General features: G+C 35.6%; 1 protein-coding gene across 1 annotated transcript; it reads right to left on the bottom strand.

Moving 5' to 3' along the window:
• Window positions 1-725: 725 nt before the first annotated feature.
• LOC115453454 (lipase 3) lies at window positions 726-10,044 on the bottom strand. The gene is made up of 5 exons (XM_037442688.1): window positions 9,893-10,044; window positions 8,690-8,894; window positions 4,705-5,078; window positions 4,328-4,468; window positions 726-1,577 (listed from the first exon to the last, which is right to left on the bottom strand). The coding sequence occupies exons 1-5, from the start codon at window positions 9,959-9,961 to the stop codon at window positions 1,176-1,178; spliced, it is 1,191 nt and encodes a 396-aa protein (XP_037298585.1). The 5' UTR covers window positions 9,962-10,044; the 3' UTR covers window positions 726-1,175.
• Window positions 10,045-18,834: the final 8,790 nt, after the last annotated feature.

Raw genomic sequence — 18,834 nt, 5'->3', positions numbered from 1 at the left:
AATTACGATCTGCATATCCACACTAAGCTTATTGAGCTAATTTCCATAATATTACCGGAGGCACACCATCGTCATGTCGGAGACAAAGCCCGTCCGCGGGCTTACGTGAATTTCATAACCTTACCTGGAATTTGAATCCAAAAACAACTCAGCATTCTAACCTCCCCAAAATAATGGAATAAATGAAAATTACAGCTTTACCACAACACAATACATGTTTTAGGGTGTTGTTTGGCCGCATTTTAATGTTATTGTCGACGTCTTCACTTGCCTTTTATGATACTTGTGAACTCGCGCTCGTTATGACATTACGTGTTACTTTGGACCCTTTGTGAGGTTCTTGAGTGTTCAGGTATTGTGTTAAATGTTTAAAGAACTTGTTTTGAAGGTTTGTTTTAGACAAGAAATTAGAACAAGATACTGTTAATTTTATGTACTCGACACGCGATACAAAAATAATAATCAGTTTTAGCAACTGTCCATTTCACTCGTGATTGGATAAACGATTTTGTTTAAGCAATTATCAGCCTTCATAATGATCTGAATAGAAATATTATCTCGTTGCCGCCATATTGTGCAACGTCTGTCGCAACAAACTGATAGGCTGCACGGAGCTTTATATTTGGCGTTAGAATTTGAAAAAGTGATGGTACTCAACCAATCGCCCTGTCTTTTGTAATTGATAAACTCTTCAAGATATGAGGTTATTGAAATAAAATTCTCGCTTATTTGAATATTACTTTTATTGAACATCACCATGGCTGCCGGGCAAATAGATCATTGATAAAGTTTTCCTTAATTCTATACCTCTATATCTTTTCATGCTAAAATATATTTCACCGTTACCATATTTTATTCAATGATTTCTATGTATCTCCCTTATTGAGGACTTTAATATCATATAACTTATCTAACTAGTAGTCGATAATCTACCCGCTACCGGCTTTTGACGAAAACAATTTTATTATAATTTACCAATTTTAATAGTAGTATATAAGTATATGCAATTAATTTTAAATTCCGCTGGATTTGAAATTTCGCGTACCGTAATTCTTATATAATATAGGTCTTAGTTTTCATAAAAATCGCTATCAGCTTACGTTTTCTGTTTATTTTTAAAATATTAAACTATTTGCGATAACCCGAAATCAACCTTGCTTAATAGATCTCTCGAACTAGCGACCAAATCCAGACACTGCATTTATTTGTTCAATGACGTATTCGTTAACTAATTCCTTAGAGTCTTTGGCTGCGATGAAATCCTCGTGCTGGAAGTCTTCTCTGGCTACCTTCCTTACCTTACAATTAGGCATATCAGCGGCCATAGCTAAAACATCTCTTGGGTCGAGTAAGGTGTCGCTTACTGTATAATGCATGGTAACATCAGCTGTAATCAGTCCTAAGTTATATTTTGGTGGGGATGAAGACCCGTACTTCCTAAGGTTCTTGAGGAGGCCAAAGTTCCATCTCCGGAAGGTCTTGTCTTTGATGTTCTGACCGTAGTGGGCTATCTGTTTGATGGCGGCACCTGCAGGCTCGTAGTTGCCGAACATGCCCTCGGAATCACCAGAACCTCTCTGGAAGTTAAAAATAATGGTGTTGCTATTTCGTAAAGTTACATTATTTGAAGATTGCTTTGAAAAAGTTTGGCAAAAGGTATCACTACTACGTTATCATTTATCTATACTAATATATAAAGTTGATGAGTTTGTTTGTGTCTTTGAACATCAATCTCAAGAACTAGGAACAAAACCGATTTTGAAAATCTTTTCACTAATAGCAAGCTACGTTACCCCTGAGTGCTACTACTACTTTTTATCCCGAGAAAATATAAAGCGGGACTTTTATTCCGGAATAAAAATCACGGGGCGGAGCCGCGAGCACAATCTAGTAGTAATATAAATGGATTTATTTATGTATAAAAGCTGTTTTATTAATACAACAAATTTGTTTTAATTATTCATAAGTCTGTCCGGAATCACTGAAATACCTAAACCGATTTAAACTCCAGTTTTATTGAGAGAAACCGACTTTTCAGAGTAAGGCTTCTATATACAGGCAGCGCCATTATCAAACACGTGTATACAGTATTAAACAAATAATTTCTTTGAAATATTATTTGCGTATTTCTTATTCTAGCCCGTTTCACCTCCATAGCTCATTACGGTTTATCTAGTTGGCTCTCGTTGGCTTTAAATTATTCTTTTATCTTAAATAATCTATCTTTATTGCTGCTGCTAAATTTAAAATATTTCGCCATTTAGATTATTATGAAGGAAAATAAAAGCCCTTCGGTGAGAAATTAAAGTGTAAGGAATTCATATTTTTTTAAGAACATGCCTTTATCCTTGAAAGGGTTGGCAAAACTGTAGGGAAATGCTGTTTATCTACCAATAGATCAGAAAGCCTATCACAATATCATAATAAATTTAGTGTTTAATAAAATATATTAAATCTATACATATTATAAAACAAAATCTCCAAAAGCTGTCTGTCTGTATGTCATCGATTTTCTCACCATTTACTACTGCTATTTTTGTGTGGCTTTTACTAAAAAAAATAGTACAGTTCTTGAGGAAAATTTAGGTTACTAGTGCCTTACGGTTTTATATAAATTAACTGAAATTTAACGATTATCAGATAGATTAATCAGTAATTATCTAGTTCCAAACAGGCCGGCATTACTGTGTCGACTGGCGAGGGTAAACATTTATAGTCAATTGATATCTGGACCCCACTCCGCTTCCCATCAGGTTCAATGAGTTCACTTTGCCGTGTCTGTATAAGAAACTATATTTCTAACTAGCTTCCGCTCGCAGCTTCGCCCGCGTGGATTTCGGACTTCAAAAATGGAGGAGGTGCTCAATTTTTCGGGATGTTTTTTTAAGTATGGTGGTATGCAGGTGGTCCGATTGTCCTGTCAGGGTCTGATGATGGGATCCTGGTGAAATCGAAGGAAGCTTATAGCATGATTCAGTATTCACGCGTGATGGCTTATTATTAGCGTATTTCATGTATAACTTTGGTGTTTCTATACCGATTTCTATGATTCTTTTTATGGAATATTTAATAATGTTAACTTTTTAATTAGGGATGACTGAGAGTGTTATAAACGTAAGAGTAGACAAATATAATGAGAAAGCTTCGAACTGCTAAGCTATCGGGAGTTACACGTGTTATTGTGAGTCAACCATAAAAGATAGACATATGCTGTCGTGGGATATTTTTACATAATTTTAAGGAGAACATTTCCGTCATTCATGATTTCTGTGTAGCTTTAACCATTAAGGTTGCACACGCGACGGAAGCTTAAAAAATGGAGTAACTTCTCCCGTTTTCCCAACATTTCCCTTCACTGCTCTGCTCCTATTAATTGTAGCGTGATGAAAAGTATACTATAACCAGCACAGGAGTATGACAAATAATTGTACCAAGTTTCGTTAAAATCCGTCGAGTAGTTTTTGTTTCTATAACGGTTATACAGACAGACAGACAGACAGACAGACAGACAAAAAATTTACTAATTGCATTTTTGGCATCAGTATCGATCCCTAATCACCCCCTGATAGTTATTTTGGAAATATATTTCATGTACAGAATTGACCTCTCTACAGATTTATTATAAGTATAGATTATCCTAATGTGTTTATTTTTTCTTTTCAGGTAAGTTCATTCAACACCTATTCAAGGGAAACAAAAGCAGACTTGAATACTCGATAAAAGTAAATTGTTTTTACATCAATCGGCCCGAAGTTTACTAGTTCTTAAAGGATTTTTTTTATTGGCACCATTTGCGGATTATTGTACAAATGCAGGATAAAGCGTAATTGCCGGCAATTTGCTAGTCACGATCATATTTTATGAATCGCAATTTACTTTGTTCGGCTGATAAGCAATAAACAATTGTTTATGCGAATTTAATATTATCTCTAGTGATATAAAACTGTAGTTTAAAGTATTTCTAGGATTTGGAATTTCCCCTCAAGAGGAACCTATTTTAATTCAGTGCTTACCGGCAAACATTTCAGAAATTTATTTTATTAAATATATTTTCTATTAGATAATGTATCGCCGTACAAACATAGGATAAAAGCCGTTATCTCTCGGTACGGGTCGGTTTTTGTACTTAGCTACCATACCTCCAATAAAACTGGAACTCTAGCAATGTTAAAGCCGATACTATAGTTACTGAGACAATAACTGATGAAGTAGTATGAAATATAGTTTATACATCATTACATTACATTAAAGGTCAAACTAAACGGCCATTCTTCCTATCATAGAAATAAACAAAAGAAGTCGCGAGGAAAACACAATAAAAACATACCACTATTTGGTCTACGCCAGTCAAGTCGCACATGTAGTTGTATCCAAGGTTTCCTGTACAAGAGTCAGCAGATCTGCCGACGCTGCGGGAGTCAGAGCTGGGAGGGAATAACTCCACCATGCCTATGGTCAAAGCGAAGTTCTGAAAATATACAAAATGTCGGTAGTAGTTTCGCTTCAACATAAATTAACTTGACCGGTGGAATTTATTGTGTTCAAAAAACCATTGTGATAAAACGTGATTAGGTTCATTTTCGCGATCCTATCCATTTAGTTTTAAATTGAACATCACGTCCACAAGTTATCTATAGTAATACATGTTGAAAGCTTAAACGATGACAAGTACTTATCAAGTACAAAAATATTAAAAATACTTACGTAAATAACATTAGAGAGCGCAGCAAGACCGGACATTTGCGAGTTAGGGAAGTGCTTCATATACCCAACGCCAGCCAGAAGATGAACCGACTCCAACTTCTCATTATACTCTGGTCTCATAGAGCTCATCACCAAGAACGCGGTTCCACCTTGGGAATGTCCTATGTAGTGCAATTTCTCCCTGCCAGTGTGTTTGAGCGCATAGTCGATCATTTCGGGAACATCAATCATTCCGATCTCTTCCCAGCTGAAGTCGAAAAAGTCGAACTTCTGCCGAGCATGGTCAGGGTTGAGGGAGACGTGGGCGCGAGAATTCCTGTTGCCTCGCGCGTTTCCCATCCACACGTCAAAACCAGCGTCCGCTAAGTTAAATGCTGAATAAAACAAAAATAAAGTTCAAGCTAATATTGCGTAGCAGGTAAATAAAAGACCTCGCCATGTTATACATATAAGGAACAAACTTTCTTATAGATAATGACAATGATATCTTTTTAATGTTAAGCACAAGTGACGCCCTCAAGTCACACATCACGCCTTTATCTCGAAGTAGTGGGCAGAGGTGCAACCAGGGCTTCCACTTTTCGCTAAGTTGTTCTGTCCCATGATGTGATAGGGGCGCGAGTCTAACGACATAAGAACCCAAATATTTTGAGGTTCCTTAACTTAGATTGGGGATCAACGCAAACATCTGGCAACACTGATCTAGATGTTCCGACTGCATACTTCGCAACATGCTACACAACAAATTCGCGTCATTAAACTGCAACATGGAAATGTATATCCCATTAAAAGCCGTAATCAGCAGAGCTCAAGCAACAGGTCGGTACAGAGGTTTTTAACGAACGCATTTCAGAACACGTTTCAATGTATTTTTCAGTTTCATCCGAGTTTCATCTGAATGGCTTTTCATTTGGTTTCTGATATATGAAGTTTAATTCATAGCGGTAGTTGGACATTTTATATATATTATAGCATTTACCTGCGGTTTCGATTGGTTAGGTGAAAAATAAAATTCAATCCATGGATTTTGTATGTAACTGGATATTTAAATTTTCTATTTATAAATATTTTTAGAATAGTTTTGATTATTCCAGAGATAAAACCTGAAAAATATATTCGTGTAATTTTAATGTTTATTTACTACAAACATCAGGTATTATTTAATAATAATAATAATATCAGCCCTGCAGTGGCGAAGCGTCCATACAAGCCGATTCCCACCGGCTTCCCTTTTAGGTTTTCGGTGATACTAAACAAAACATTTAATAGGCAAATATAAATTTACAACATACCAGACAGTGGACAATAATTATAATAGCTTAAGGTGGTAGCTCAAGGTCCATTTTCATACATTTTGTTTCGGCTTTAATCTGGGTAACTAAACAAGTATTGGCAAGTAAAGAATTTAAATTCACGTCTAGTCAGTGATTAGTTCTCGCAGTTGAAAGAAAAATGTAAAAATAATGAATAATCATGGATATTTCGGCCTTTAAAATTTAATTTGACGAAATTTTACCACCTTACCTACTACCTTAACTTATTAATTAATGATCACTTAATAATGACATCTATCGGCGAATAGCCCGTTGTTTGTTAATTTAATTGATATCGATTACCTATTTTAAATAACGTTAGATGGCGCACCTTGTATTTAGTTCCCCAGAAATTCCGTTACCAAAGTGAAATTGTGACGCCACTGGCCTAAGGTAACCCGCTGTCAAGCGGCTTAATGTCGTAGTATGTTTTTTAGCACTTTGTATGACTTTCTATGCCAGTGTTTGTCGGAATCGCGCGGAAGATATGGGCAAAGGGAACCCGAGCATTTTCGGCTTCACGTTAACCGACTTTGTATAGTTGTCACTTTTTACGTCCATTAAACGTCATAATTTATTATGCTACCAAGTTGCGGTGTTTGTAAATTGTCATATTCATTTTATTTTTTGATAGTTTTGTGATATTTAGTTACCAGCTCTTTGTTTATTTAGAAACTACAAATAAATGTGTATTATAATGGAATTAACGACCTGTGATCAGTTTAATGTCTACCTTTACGTAAGTATACTAATAGTCTAATACCAAGTATACTAATAGTATAAAACCATCTAAATACTAATATGTGAAATTACAGACTAATAGTCTGTAATTTCACATATTAGTATTTAGATGGTTAAATATTAAAAGTAGATCTGAAAGTTTTTGATTTTAGACACAAAATGTGTGTTAGAAGAAAATAAATACTTACTTATTATATTTTACTGAATTTAAAACGATACAAGCAAAAGTTAACGAATAACCTTTCTTGATTATTTAAATTGATAATTATATACGTTTATCATGTAAATACCTTTAAACTGTTGGTCTGTTCGGCGATCGTGATACCTATTTCTATATGGGGTAATTACATTCAAAGTTTTATTTTGAAAAAAAAAATACTTATTTGTAGGTAGTGTGGTTATAATTTTAATACTTACTTTTGTTACTGTTATAACAAATTAATAGGTAAGTACTTATATTTGTGATTAATGGAAGGCGAATTATCTACATTTATTGTTCGATTTTATAAATGTTTCAATTATTTACGCATAATAGGTAATTTAGTAGGTATGTCAACGTTAGTCGATTTCGAATCAAGACTAATTCGTTGTCTTAGTTATTATTTTCCCATAAATTGCTCCCGATATCTTAACTGACGCAAATCTTTTCACACCGGGTTACCTTTTGAAAAATTTCACCCTTCGCCACTGCAGCCCTGTATTATATACTCGCCCACTGCTGAGCACGGGCCTCCTCTACTACTGAGAGGGACTAGGCCTTAGTCCACCACGCTGGCTAAGGTGGATTGGTAGACTTCATACACCCTCGAAAATTCCTAATAGAGAATTTCTCAGATGTGCAGGATTCCTCACGATGTTTTCCCTCACCGTTAAAGCAAGCGATAATTCACAAAGAATACACACATATTTTTTTAGAAAAGTCCGAGGTGTGTGCCCTTGGGCTTTGAACCTGCGGACATTCGTCTCGGCATTCCGTTCCGCAATAAACTAGGCTATCGCCGCTTATTAAGCGCATAACAGTGCTTATTTTCGAATGACTTGCTACTATTTATACTAGTATGACCATCTCATAAATGAGTGATTGTGTATTACTGAAATTATTTTTCATCAAAATCTGATAATATCTCTGATAATAATGTATCTATTTTCGCGATAAAAAGATAATTTACAATTAACGATGGTTCGATTATAAATCATTGCCATTAAAGTATTAATCGGTTAATATGTTGTATCGATAAGCGATGTAGATCTATAATTGTATAGATAGCAATATCTAGCGGTTGTTAAATGTAAGCATTAATTATTCTTTTGTTTGCCAGGGTCAAGAGCAAACTTTTGCACTTATGATCTATTGATGAATTTATTAAACACAATACAAAGATTCCAAGGAATAAAATTCGTTTGAAATTTGTGAATTAATGTAGTTAACGCAACTGACAATCAAAAGTGTACTCGACTTACTAACTGAACACAATGCATATTAGGCTTGGATGTAGCCCAGTTCACGTATTTTACGGTCTGCACACTAGTCTGAAAATATATTGTAGCTATGCGAGCTTAGCTAAGTTAACAACCCTCATCAAGAATTTGTGCTAGCCCTGAATGAACCAGTCAGCACACGAATATGTCTTCAACGTAACACCACTTTCGTATCACACACATACTGTTCGTCTCGGTGGCGTCTGTCTCTCGCGTGCATAATGCGACACCGCCCTGAGGTTTCGGGATCGAAGTCCGGGTTTTCCAGTGATATAGAGTTCTTCTATGCAGTATAAGCCCGGAATCTGGAATTTGTGCCCCATATGGCGATAGATAGGCTCTCCGCCTATCACATCATGGGACGGAAAACATATGGCGAAAATGGATGCTCACTTACACCTCTACCTATCTCGCAGATAAAAGCGTGATGTGTGTTTATTTGATTTACCTACCTAAGCTATTCTCGTGTCCCAGAAGGACGTATGAGTTGGAAGCGGCTAGAAGACCATGCATTAGGAACACTACCGGCCTGTTGTGTTTGTGTGATGATCTCTCATGTCTTCGGTAGGGAATCCGGTTGACTTGAAGTACGTACCCATCAGAAGTGGTTACATAATGGGTTTCTGTGTGGTATCCTTCTGACTTGATAAGGTTTTCCTGGGAAAGAAATTACATTATGAATATTTTCGTATTGACTGCGTGATGTCTGTGATTTGAATTATTTTTGTAAACACGAAGTCCTATTATATAGATAACAGTTGTAGAATAATTGAAGTAGCAAAAATACCTTCACTTATCTTTACTGAATACTTCCTATTGTTATTCAAAAGATATTTTCTTCAACCAACAATTATATGTACACAATTCAGAAACATATTAAAAATATTGTGTTTACTTCGATAAAAAATGTATTTAACGATTTCCACGGAATAATTATTCTATTTTATGGGAATTCTTTAATTAGGTTAAATCATAATATAGATGATAAATAATACAGAGAATAGAGACAATGCGTGAGTCACGATCCTCAGAATAATAAGTAAAAAATGACTACTGTAAGGCCTACAATAAAAAAATTTCAACACTGCAGGTCGACAGAAGAGACAGGTTTTGGCTCAGTCCCTTTGTATATCTACGTGTGGAGCTATATCTATCGAGCGTAGTTTGAAACAAAATTAAAATAAAGACATAATTTTAGAAAAGTCAGAGGTGTGAGCCCTTGGGATTTTAACCTGCAGATATTCGTTTCGGCAGTCCGTTCCACTACTAGGCTAACGCCGCTTGAAATAAAATTATAGTTGAGAAGAAAATAGGGACAGTATTTCAAAAACTTTCATATGTTATACATGTGCCTACTTATTGCATCATATATTATATATCATTGAAATCAATACAATTTGCAGTCACTCTCTATTAGCATTGCTAAATTTCTGTTGCATATTATATAGTCAGTCGCTCTCCATACTCTTATTTTAACAAATGAGTACTATGTAAGAAAACTGGTTACAATATATTATATTCAAAACACCATTGTTTACTTCTTCAACCGCAAACAAAAGGCATACATATTTTGACTAGTTTTCATTTAGAAAAGATTTAGCTACCCAAAAATCTATACTCGCCTCTTTTCTAAGTTTACAAATCAATAAACTCACCGTATCAAACAGATCAAAACACGCCGCCCCCACCACAGCGACCACCAGAAACACCAGCAAATTCTTCATGATGCCCTACCGAATGTCCTCGAAATTCTGCAAGCCTGTATATATATATGGTGTTATCATATCGTTTGCCACCAGTAGCCAAGCCTTTTATAGCACGATTATCAGCTCAACTAACTATAATACTATAATAGAATTCATGATAATAGATTATTAGACAAGAATTTAATTTACACTTAGTATTTGCTTGCGACTTCGATCGCGTAAAAACACTTTCTTGCTACCAACATTTCTAAATCACTTTATCGATACATAGCTCTATCTATAGGACACCAGTGCCATCTATTAAAAATTGGAATGCAGGATCGAAATAATGGCGATAAAAGAAACCCGTTTGTTAATCCAGAACATGTTCCGTATGCCAACTTGCAACCAAATATGTTCAGCGGTTTCTGAGTTTAACCATAACATTCAAAACAATTTTACAAAAGAACTTTTTGGATTTTATCGCGGTTTCTTATATATTATAATTTCTCTCGACGTTCCGAAGACAGCAGATTTACGTTTTAATGTGTTTTTAAAAGTAAACGCACATCCCTGAATAGATTTGGATAAAATCTGGCATCATAATAGACCATCCTGGATTGATGTTAGATATTCATGTTTTATCGCGGATTTTTTTCCCGGGAAATGGTTCAAGCAGTTAGAGCCCACAAACCTTGGTTGCATGCTACGTATACGTGCCAGTAAACATTTTGATCATTGAAACCCTCTGTCGTCAATATGAATACTAGAAAACCTAAAATAACAAAAGAATCAGTAAATAAAGCTGTAAACCTAAGATTACTGTTTATGATCCTTGTGTAATAATAATGGATTTTATTGTGTTATTGCCGAATGATATCGAAACGGTAGCAATGGATAACTTAATAACAACATATATATTATTTCATTTATCTATGTTACTTACGTCATGAAAATATTTTGTTTACAATTTCTTTCTATTTTCTAATTTGGGCGCCCTTCATACTTTGTGAACGGGTGACGTTAACAAATGTGCGGTATACACAGATACACTCTCTGTTCCTCTACTCTCATAGGCCGATGAGACGGCAATCCGACATAATCGGAATTCATAGTAATTGTGTAAAAATGAAATGTTAGAGCGCGTTGCTGCTATTTTGTGTCATTTATTGCAACAAGCTGACAACATCTGCGCGATACTTAGATGTTAAAGTTTAAAATTGGTGCCGAAGGAACGTCCCTTGTTGATCGACGTATTTGGAAAACACTGTATTTACGCTCAAATATAGTGTGAAGTGTAATCATCAGGATTGTGCCACAAACTAGATAATGAACGAAAGGCTCACTCTCTCTTACATCATGATAGGGTAACTTACGGTGAAAAGTGAGCTTACATAGTTGCGTCTCTACTTATCCCTTTGGGGAAGAAAAGGTGTGTGCATGTGTGCTCAAACAAATATCTACCCTCGTATCAATCACCAGCTTTTGGTCGCAGCTCGACACATGTTAAAGACCGTTACTGGGAAAGATAAAAGCGGTCAAACAAAATCAACCCTTCAGTATATAAGATAAATGTTATTTTATTTATTTAATTAGAAAAGATAACAACTCCTAAAACAAATTATCTGATAATTAGATATTTAAACGTCTCAACCGAGAATAGTGGTTACCCAAGTCACTTTGCCGCTAGTAAAGGTTGACATCAGACATCGCGAGATTTCCGACAAGTATGAAAGAATTGGCCGTTCTTATTCATGTTCTTGTCAGAAACTTACGCGGCTCCATCGGCGTGGAAATCCGAATGTCACGAAAAGTTTCACGAAGATCAATAACCCGAAGACTCGCACGTTTTTACATTATGCAACGCTTTTGACAAGTTGGTTGAGAATGTAGAGAATCAACTTTTGACATATTTAGTATGAGATCTTTTAAGCAATCTTCCATTGAATACATTCAGGTGAAGTTGTTAGAAATTTTACAATGCTAGTATGCTTGAGGTTTTTTTGTATTGCGTTACGGGATTAGCTGATGTTTTGTTTAGTAATGGCGGCAAGGGATGTCTGAAATAGTTCTTTTCCGAAGCTGTGTTCTGGTATTAGCCGATACACACAAATCAGGCCAGCATAATACATACGAGCATTGAGTGTTACAAACCCTCTAGACAAGAAAACCCACTACTTGTAGACAAAACTGTGTAGATACATCATCCCTGTCAAAGTGATTTGGAGGTTGTGAAAAATCTCATTACTTTAGATTTTTGTAAATTAAGAGGAGGCTGTAGCACATAAATTTTCATCTTGATGGTAATTTTTTAAATCTACGCTGGCAACACGCGTCGGTAAGCTGATTATCCGCCGCTCTTTGTAATGATAACATCGGAGATAGTACTCAGTATCCTGTAGCGTACTTAATAACTCGCAGGGTTGCCAGGTATGTGTAGCAATTTGATAAATTTTTTATCGTTAAATTTATTTTTATTCAAAATGTGTTGCATCAGGTGTACCCTTATGTCAATAAATTATCCACTTCAATATATTATGTGATTTGTACTATTTCACAGTTATTTTACAACATTATCTTTTAAAATGCGTAGCAACATGCGTTTGATTACGAAATATGTCTTTACTTTAAACTGATTTTAAAAAGAGCAACACCAGAGTTTCTTGCCCGTTCTTCTCTGGTGAGAACTGCTTTCCGACCTGGTGGTAGAGTTAATATTGACGGAATCTAAATAATGTATAACATTTTACGGATTCAAATAAATCATTTCATTTCATATCATATTAAACCTACCTTTAAACTCCGATATAAAAAAACAACCTAAATACTTTCACAGCTTAATACCTATCACATAATTACCAAGTGACAACCCTATCTATCGCCAGTGCCACAAAGTCGCTTACCCATAATCTACAACACAGTAATCAGGGGCGTCTTCACACGCGTTGTTTGGAGCCGGGCTATTTGCGTGCATAATGGGTTATTACAGCCGATGGCAACCCTGACGTGTAATACGCCTCGTTAGGGCACCGTTTACTCATATATTAGCGATCCGCTTGGCGTTGTGTGGAAATTTAGAGTTCTTAATCTAGTGATAGTGTGGAACCGGTGAGGACCTAAGTTTGAGTCGATTGAAGATTTTTTGTAGCTTGTTGTATATTAAAGAAAAATTAAACCTGCACAGTTGTCAGATTTTCGTAACAATGTCGAAATCTGTTTTTAAATAGAAAATTTTATATAGGGATGATTTTATTGTTTTCTAAACTCTAGTTTCGTTAGCCTGAGTAAAGTTTGAATTTTGAGTCAGTCGTTACAAAAAAGTTCTTCTAAAGTCAAATTATTACATTTGCTCCCACAACTCCACCCGAGACAAATACATATTAAAGAAATTCGTTCCAACGCGGGGATTGAACTCACGACCTTTCTTCGTGAAATGAATTATTTTCGGTTAAACCTGTTAATATTCATTCTGTGAAGTGCATAAAATTGATTTGTTAAATAAGCAAACCAAAGGTCGAGCCATGTCCAATTCGAAATAACATGCGCAATATTTTAATAAAACAATGTAATCACATATTATTAGTTGTTTATTTGCCATTCGGTTAATATTTCATAATGCATATTTAAAATGAGAACAAAGTACAACCCGCATACTAATGAATTTTATGTAAAATATCAAAGATAATAAATACGTCATGATTAATTAGTGGATGCTAAGGGAAACCTTTTATACTCCATAACTAGCTTTTGTTCGCGGCTTCGCCCGCGTGAAGGAGTTTTCCGGGATAAAAGTCCCGCTATATATTTTCCCGGGATAGAAAGTAGCCTATAAACTTCCCAGGGTCTTAAACTATCGCCATAGTAAATTTCGTAAAAATCCGTTCAGAAGATTTTGAAAAAATCGATAACATATAGACAGCTTGTAGGTAATTTGTTTAATAATATTATAAATAGATATCGTGCCCATTCAATTAATTAGACTAGTTACTTACTATAACGTTACTTATCTCAAGCCTACGAAAATACTTCCTCGAGCTACATAATTAAATCTCGGCCACATACATGACTTTATACACTATTTTAAAACTGTCAGCCCTACACCTCAAAATTCATGGTTTGCAAACCATTTCGCGACACAAACTCCTTTGCGAAAGTGCACTCGAATAAAGGGTAAAACAAAAGTGAATTGGTAGCCAGCTTTTGCTAAATTGACTCGTGAGCTGAAAAAATCCCGATATCGCGGTTCGGACGTTTTACATTTCTCTACACTTTCTTTGTACATAGGGTTCATTTTAAACAATATGGCTAATCTGTTATTGGGAAATATTTCGTTTGTGAATGTATAGGTTATAAATATGGAAAAAAAACTAGTGGCTCATCATGTTTCGGAAATAGGCCACGGGTATGCGATGTGTATGAGACTTTACACTTTATGTCTTGAGTGACGAGTGCAGTTTAGTGCCACGCACTCCTACTTTGTTATTTAAACGTCTGTATGGTGTTACAAGTTATTATTCCTGGTCGATCGCCTACCTTCAGGCGAGCGATATGCTCATCTCCTTATAAGCAATAAAAAAGCATATACACACATCACGCTTTTATTCCCGACCTAGGAATCGACAGGAACTCGGAGGTTATCCTACCTCGCACGCAATACAACTACGTCATCGAGTTAGATAGAGAAAAGAAAGAAAGACTACATCATTCCGACGACTTAGAGGAATGCACCATCGCTTGCTAATCATTAGGTTTTAGATTTACGCCTCAGGATTGCCAATAATACGCTAAACCTTATTTACTAAGGCGTAGTTCGATTAATGTCGACTAATGATATTGGCATTTTCGCGACCGCCAGTTATCTGTCTTATATTAATAACAACGGTGAAGCACAAAATATAACTTTTTTATCCTTATTCACTTTGATAAATGGCATTAGACCGATTTTAGGAACGATTTGACCTTGTGATACGGTAAATTTGAGATTAATTAGTAACATTAACGATTAAAAATAATTTTCAGAGTGACTCAAATCTAATTTTATCGCACACATCTTGCAGGATGTCTAAAAATACACAGTATGTAAACACTATTTTACTTACATATTGTAGTTAATATATATTGACTGTATAAACAAGATTATTTTTAGCATATCACAAACCCGAAATCAGTTTGTTGAGAATCAGTAGCACAATCTCATTGGTTTAATTTTTAACATTCATGTTATATTTTATCCCAAAACCATATTAAAATTTCGTCAAGCTTTTTATTAATACAAATCTGGTTAATGTCGGTCTCTTACTGATACTACTCCAGCCGGCATTTACAATTACCCTTCCCCACCCCGGGGCCCCGCACACGTCCCGCTCGGTCCCTGCGGCGACGCAGGCGGCTCGCTTGACATATAAATTCCGCGTGTTTTCATTATCATTTTTATGTGATATTTTATACCAAAATCTAATTTCGTTGTTTCGTCTTTATGGTATACAAAAATTTATGTTGTATATATACTGGACATCGCGAGACATAACAGTCAATGTCTTAAGGTGACGAGACCGGTATACCACCACTAAGGTAGGTCGCCCTCGCCGAAACACTACTGAAGTGCGACAGCATCGCGATTGTAGTACAGAATGGTGCATGTGGACAATGGCGGATTCCCAACGACAGCATCGCTAACCATTGATTTTGTTTTATACTAGTTGACCCGACAGACGTTGTCCCGTCTTAACTATGAATTTGCAGCGCGCATTCTGTCAATCGTTGACAATTTCAAACAATTGACAGTTATATAAAATTAATGTTTTCGTTAAGTTTTCTTAAATTTTCTAATTTTCCGACCAATTTTTGATTTTTTTCTTTCATAAGAACCTTCTCCTGACAATAACAAACACAACAAAAAAAAATGTGAAATCGGTCCAACCGTTCACGCGTGATGGCGTGACCATGGGAAATAGGGATTCATTTATATATACCGATATATAGATTAATATTTTTATTATAATAAGAGTTTTGTTTTATGTTTAATAGTTTATTATACCTAGAAAACCGGTGTGCTAATTTTTCCCAGAAATCCAGTAAGATTATATTATTATCGCTAATCATTTAGCAATTTTCATTTCCTATCTTAGATATTAATCATCAGAAATCTTTGTAATTCATAGAACACGTAGTATATCATGAATCATTACACATATTTTCAGTGTTGATAAAATTATAGGACGAGAAAAAAATAAGATTCGAAACATTATAAAATTGATAGTTGCTTCAACTTAATTGCTAAACTAGCTTTGCCTACGAATCTGCCCGCGTAATAATAGTTTGTTCAGGTTAAATGTATTCCCGACAAATTAGCATATAGCAGTTGAAAGAGTAATGTAGCTTCCTATTAGTAAAGAAAAATTCAAAATCGGTTTAGTAGTTTCTGAGATTAGCGCGTCCAAACAAACAAGCTCTTCAACTTTATATTTTACTATAGATTTAATCAGTATCATTGACTACACGCGAGTTTGTCCAATTAATACATAATAGTAACAAGATTTAATATCGCTTGCAGTCAAAACTCTATGAATGGCAAGCAGTCTGACTCCCTGCTCATAAAGGGTTCGAAACTTAATAAACTAGCACAACGCCATCTTTAATTAAAGATAGATAACAAAACGTGAATTCCTCTCGTAAAACGTAACCGTACTAAATGAATTAAAAGTTATAATGATAGCGAAAGAACCTTATGAAACAAATAAACTTCATGCTTACACAGGGTTGACACGCGTTTCGGTTTAAGTGGATTTTTCCCCATTCCTTGGACAGTTTTTAAACAATTATATCACAGTAGCTGTCTCTATGGTTTTTAGTTACAAACAGTAGCAACTCCACCCAAAGCTGTAAAAGATATAAATCTTTATTACATTAAAATACGCTCGTCATACTAGGATACGACATCACGTTTTGATGATATCTTTAGGTTCAAATTATACCTTATTGTCTTAGAAGGTGCTTAGTAATATAGTTACGAAATGTTCTTCCTCCCCCCACTGCTATCAACGAACCCCCATAAATTTTAAATGCATTAGAATTATTTTAACAAAAGCTAGGATTCAAGTGTATTGTTCTGCGACAACAATCAATGATGGTAACACTACGCCCATGAAATACAGCGAAAGTTTTCAAGACAAGCCTTGGACATGCGGTTAGCAATTTATACAACCAGTTAGTCGCTTTACATTATTTATTTGGTAAATTAGTCTGCGTTAGTCTAGCGAGTGGACTATCGAGGCGGTGGTCGCTAGTTCAAAATCAGCTGCTTTCAGTTTTCGTAATTTGAAAACACACACACACGCCTTTTATCCCCTGAGGGGTAGGAAGTGGCGCATTTTTCGCTGTGTTTGTTCCGTCCTATGATGTGATAGTGGGCGACCCTATCGCCGTATCAGGCAAAAATTCCTGACTGGGCTGATATTAAATAGAAAATCCCAAAATCATTGTATCCGACCCGGGGATCGAATCCGGGACCTTCTCATTAGAGTCATACCTCGATAGAACTACACTACCGAGCCAGTCGTTCAGTTCGTAATCTTTGGGTTTCTTGAGATTATAAGAATTCAGTATATGAATTGCACTACGTACAATTCAGGATATTGACTATACCATATTGGACCATAGGCTAAACCCTTTATATTAATAACTAGCTTCCGCCCGCAGCGTCAAAAATGGAGGATGTTATAGCATATTTAAGCATCTTCATCATATTAGCTCCAATCTTTAATTTCAGTTTAATCAGTCGAAAAATTATACAAACTTTCATCCCCTATTTTATCCCCTTGGGCGTAGAATTAATCAAAATCCTTTCTTAGCGGATGCCTACGTCATTACATCTACCTGCATGCCAAATTTGAGCCCGATCCGTCCAGTGGTTTTGGCTGTGCGTTGATAGATCACTATGTCAGTCAGTCACCTTTGAGTTATATATATTTATATACACCTACTTACTGTCCGTATGTCACCTGCGGTGCCTTATTGATAATCAACGCTGCGGTATCAGACTAGTACTGCATCAAGTAGCTGAATGAGGGGTCCCATTGCTGGCACAATACGTATAATTTATACTTTTAGATTTATGTTTTTGTTTTGTTGTGTTACTATACGCACGTTATGCTATTTGTGTTCAATAATAAATATTTCTTTCTCACATTACAATCTCACGAGCTTCAATTGATTCGTTTTAAACAGAATTTAAGCGTTGTTTAGGGTATACAATATTGATGTCATGAGCAGCAAATTTGATTTGGAAGCTGTATCCCTCCCTAGCTTGTTAACGTGAACAGTACTCAATTTTAGATTTCCCCGGCGGCTATCGGGAGAACTATGGAGGTTTATACGCTATTTTCTGGACATACGGGACTTCAACGATACGAGAAATACCTTTTACGTACGTAAATTGGACGAAGTTTAACTAAAACTAATTTTCGTTTATTCAACGTGTGTTTTCAAATTCGGAATATTTTTCTTTGTTAATTGGTATTTAGATTTAAAATAAATATTTCTATGATTTGGTTGGTTGGTATGACTAAGTAAAGTGAAAACTGATGAATCTTGGACAGTGTTTTATAAGGCTATTGAATTTGGGTGATGCTAAACACAGTAGGAACTGGAGACTTAAACAAGATACCTTTAAACAATAGTAAACGCTAATAGAGAACAAACGAATATATGGAAACTAGCTTTGGCTTTTGCATTTCACACGCGTGAAAGAGTTTTCCGGGATAAAAGTCCCGCCATATATTTTCGCGGGATTGAAAGTAGCCTATAACCTGAAGGTCTTCAACTATATCCATACCAAATATCACACCATACCTCGTTAAAAATCCGGTCAGTAGATTTTGAGAAAATCAACAACATACAGACAGACAGAAAAC

Source organism: Manduca sexta, chromosome 25, assembly GCF_014839805.1.
Source record: "Manduca sexta isolate Smith_Timp_Sample1 chromosome 25, JHU_Msex_v1.0, whole genome shotgun sequence".
Classification (NCBI taxonomy): Eukaryota; Metazoa; Arthropoda; class Insecta; order Lepidoptera; family Sphingidae; genus Manduca; species Manduca sexta.
This window is presented reverse-complemented; position numbering and strand designations above follow the sequence as displayed.

Coding starts and splice junctions, on each gene's coding strand:
- LOC115453454 (XM_037442688.1), bottom strand. CDS start 9,961: ATGAAGAATTTGCTGGTGTTTCTGGTGGTCGCTGTGGTGGGGGCGGCG. Junction 8,895..9,892: donor GTTTTGATCTGTTTGATACG/GTGAGTTTATTG, acceptor TTTCTTTCCCAG/GAAAACCTTATCAAGTCAGA. Junction 1,578..4,327: donor CTGGCGTAGACCAAATAGTG/GTATGTTTTTAT, acceptor TTTAACTTCCAG/AGAGGTTCTGGTGATTCCGA.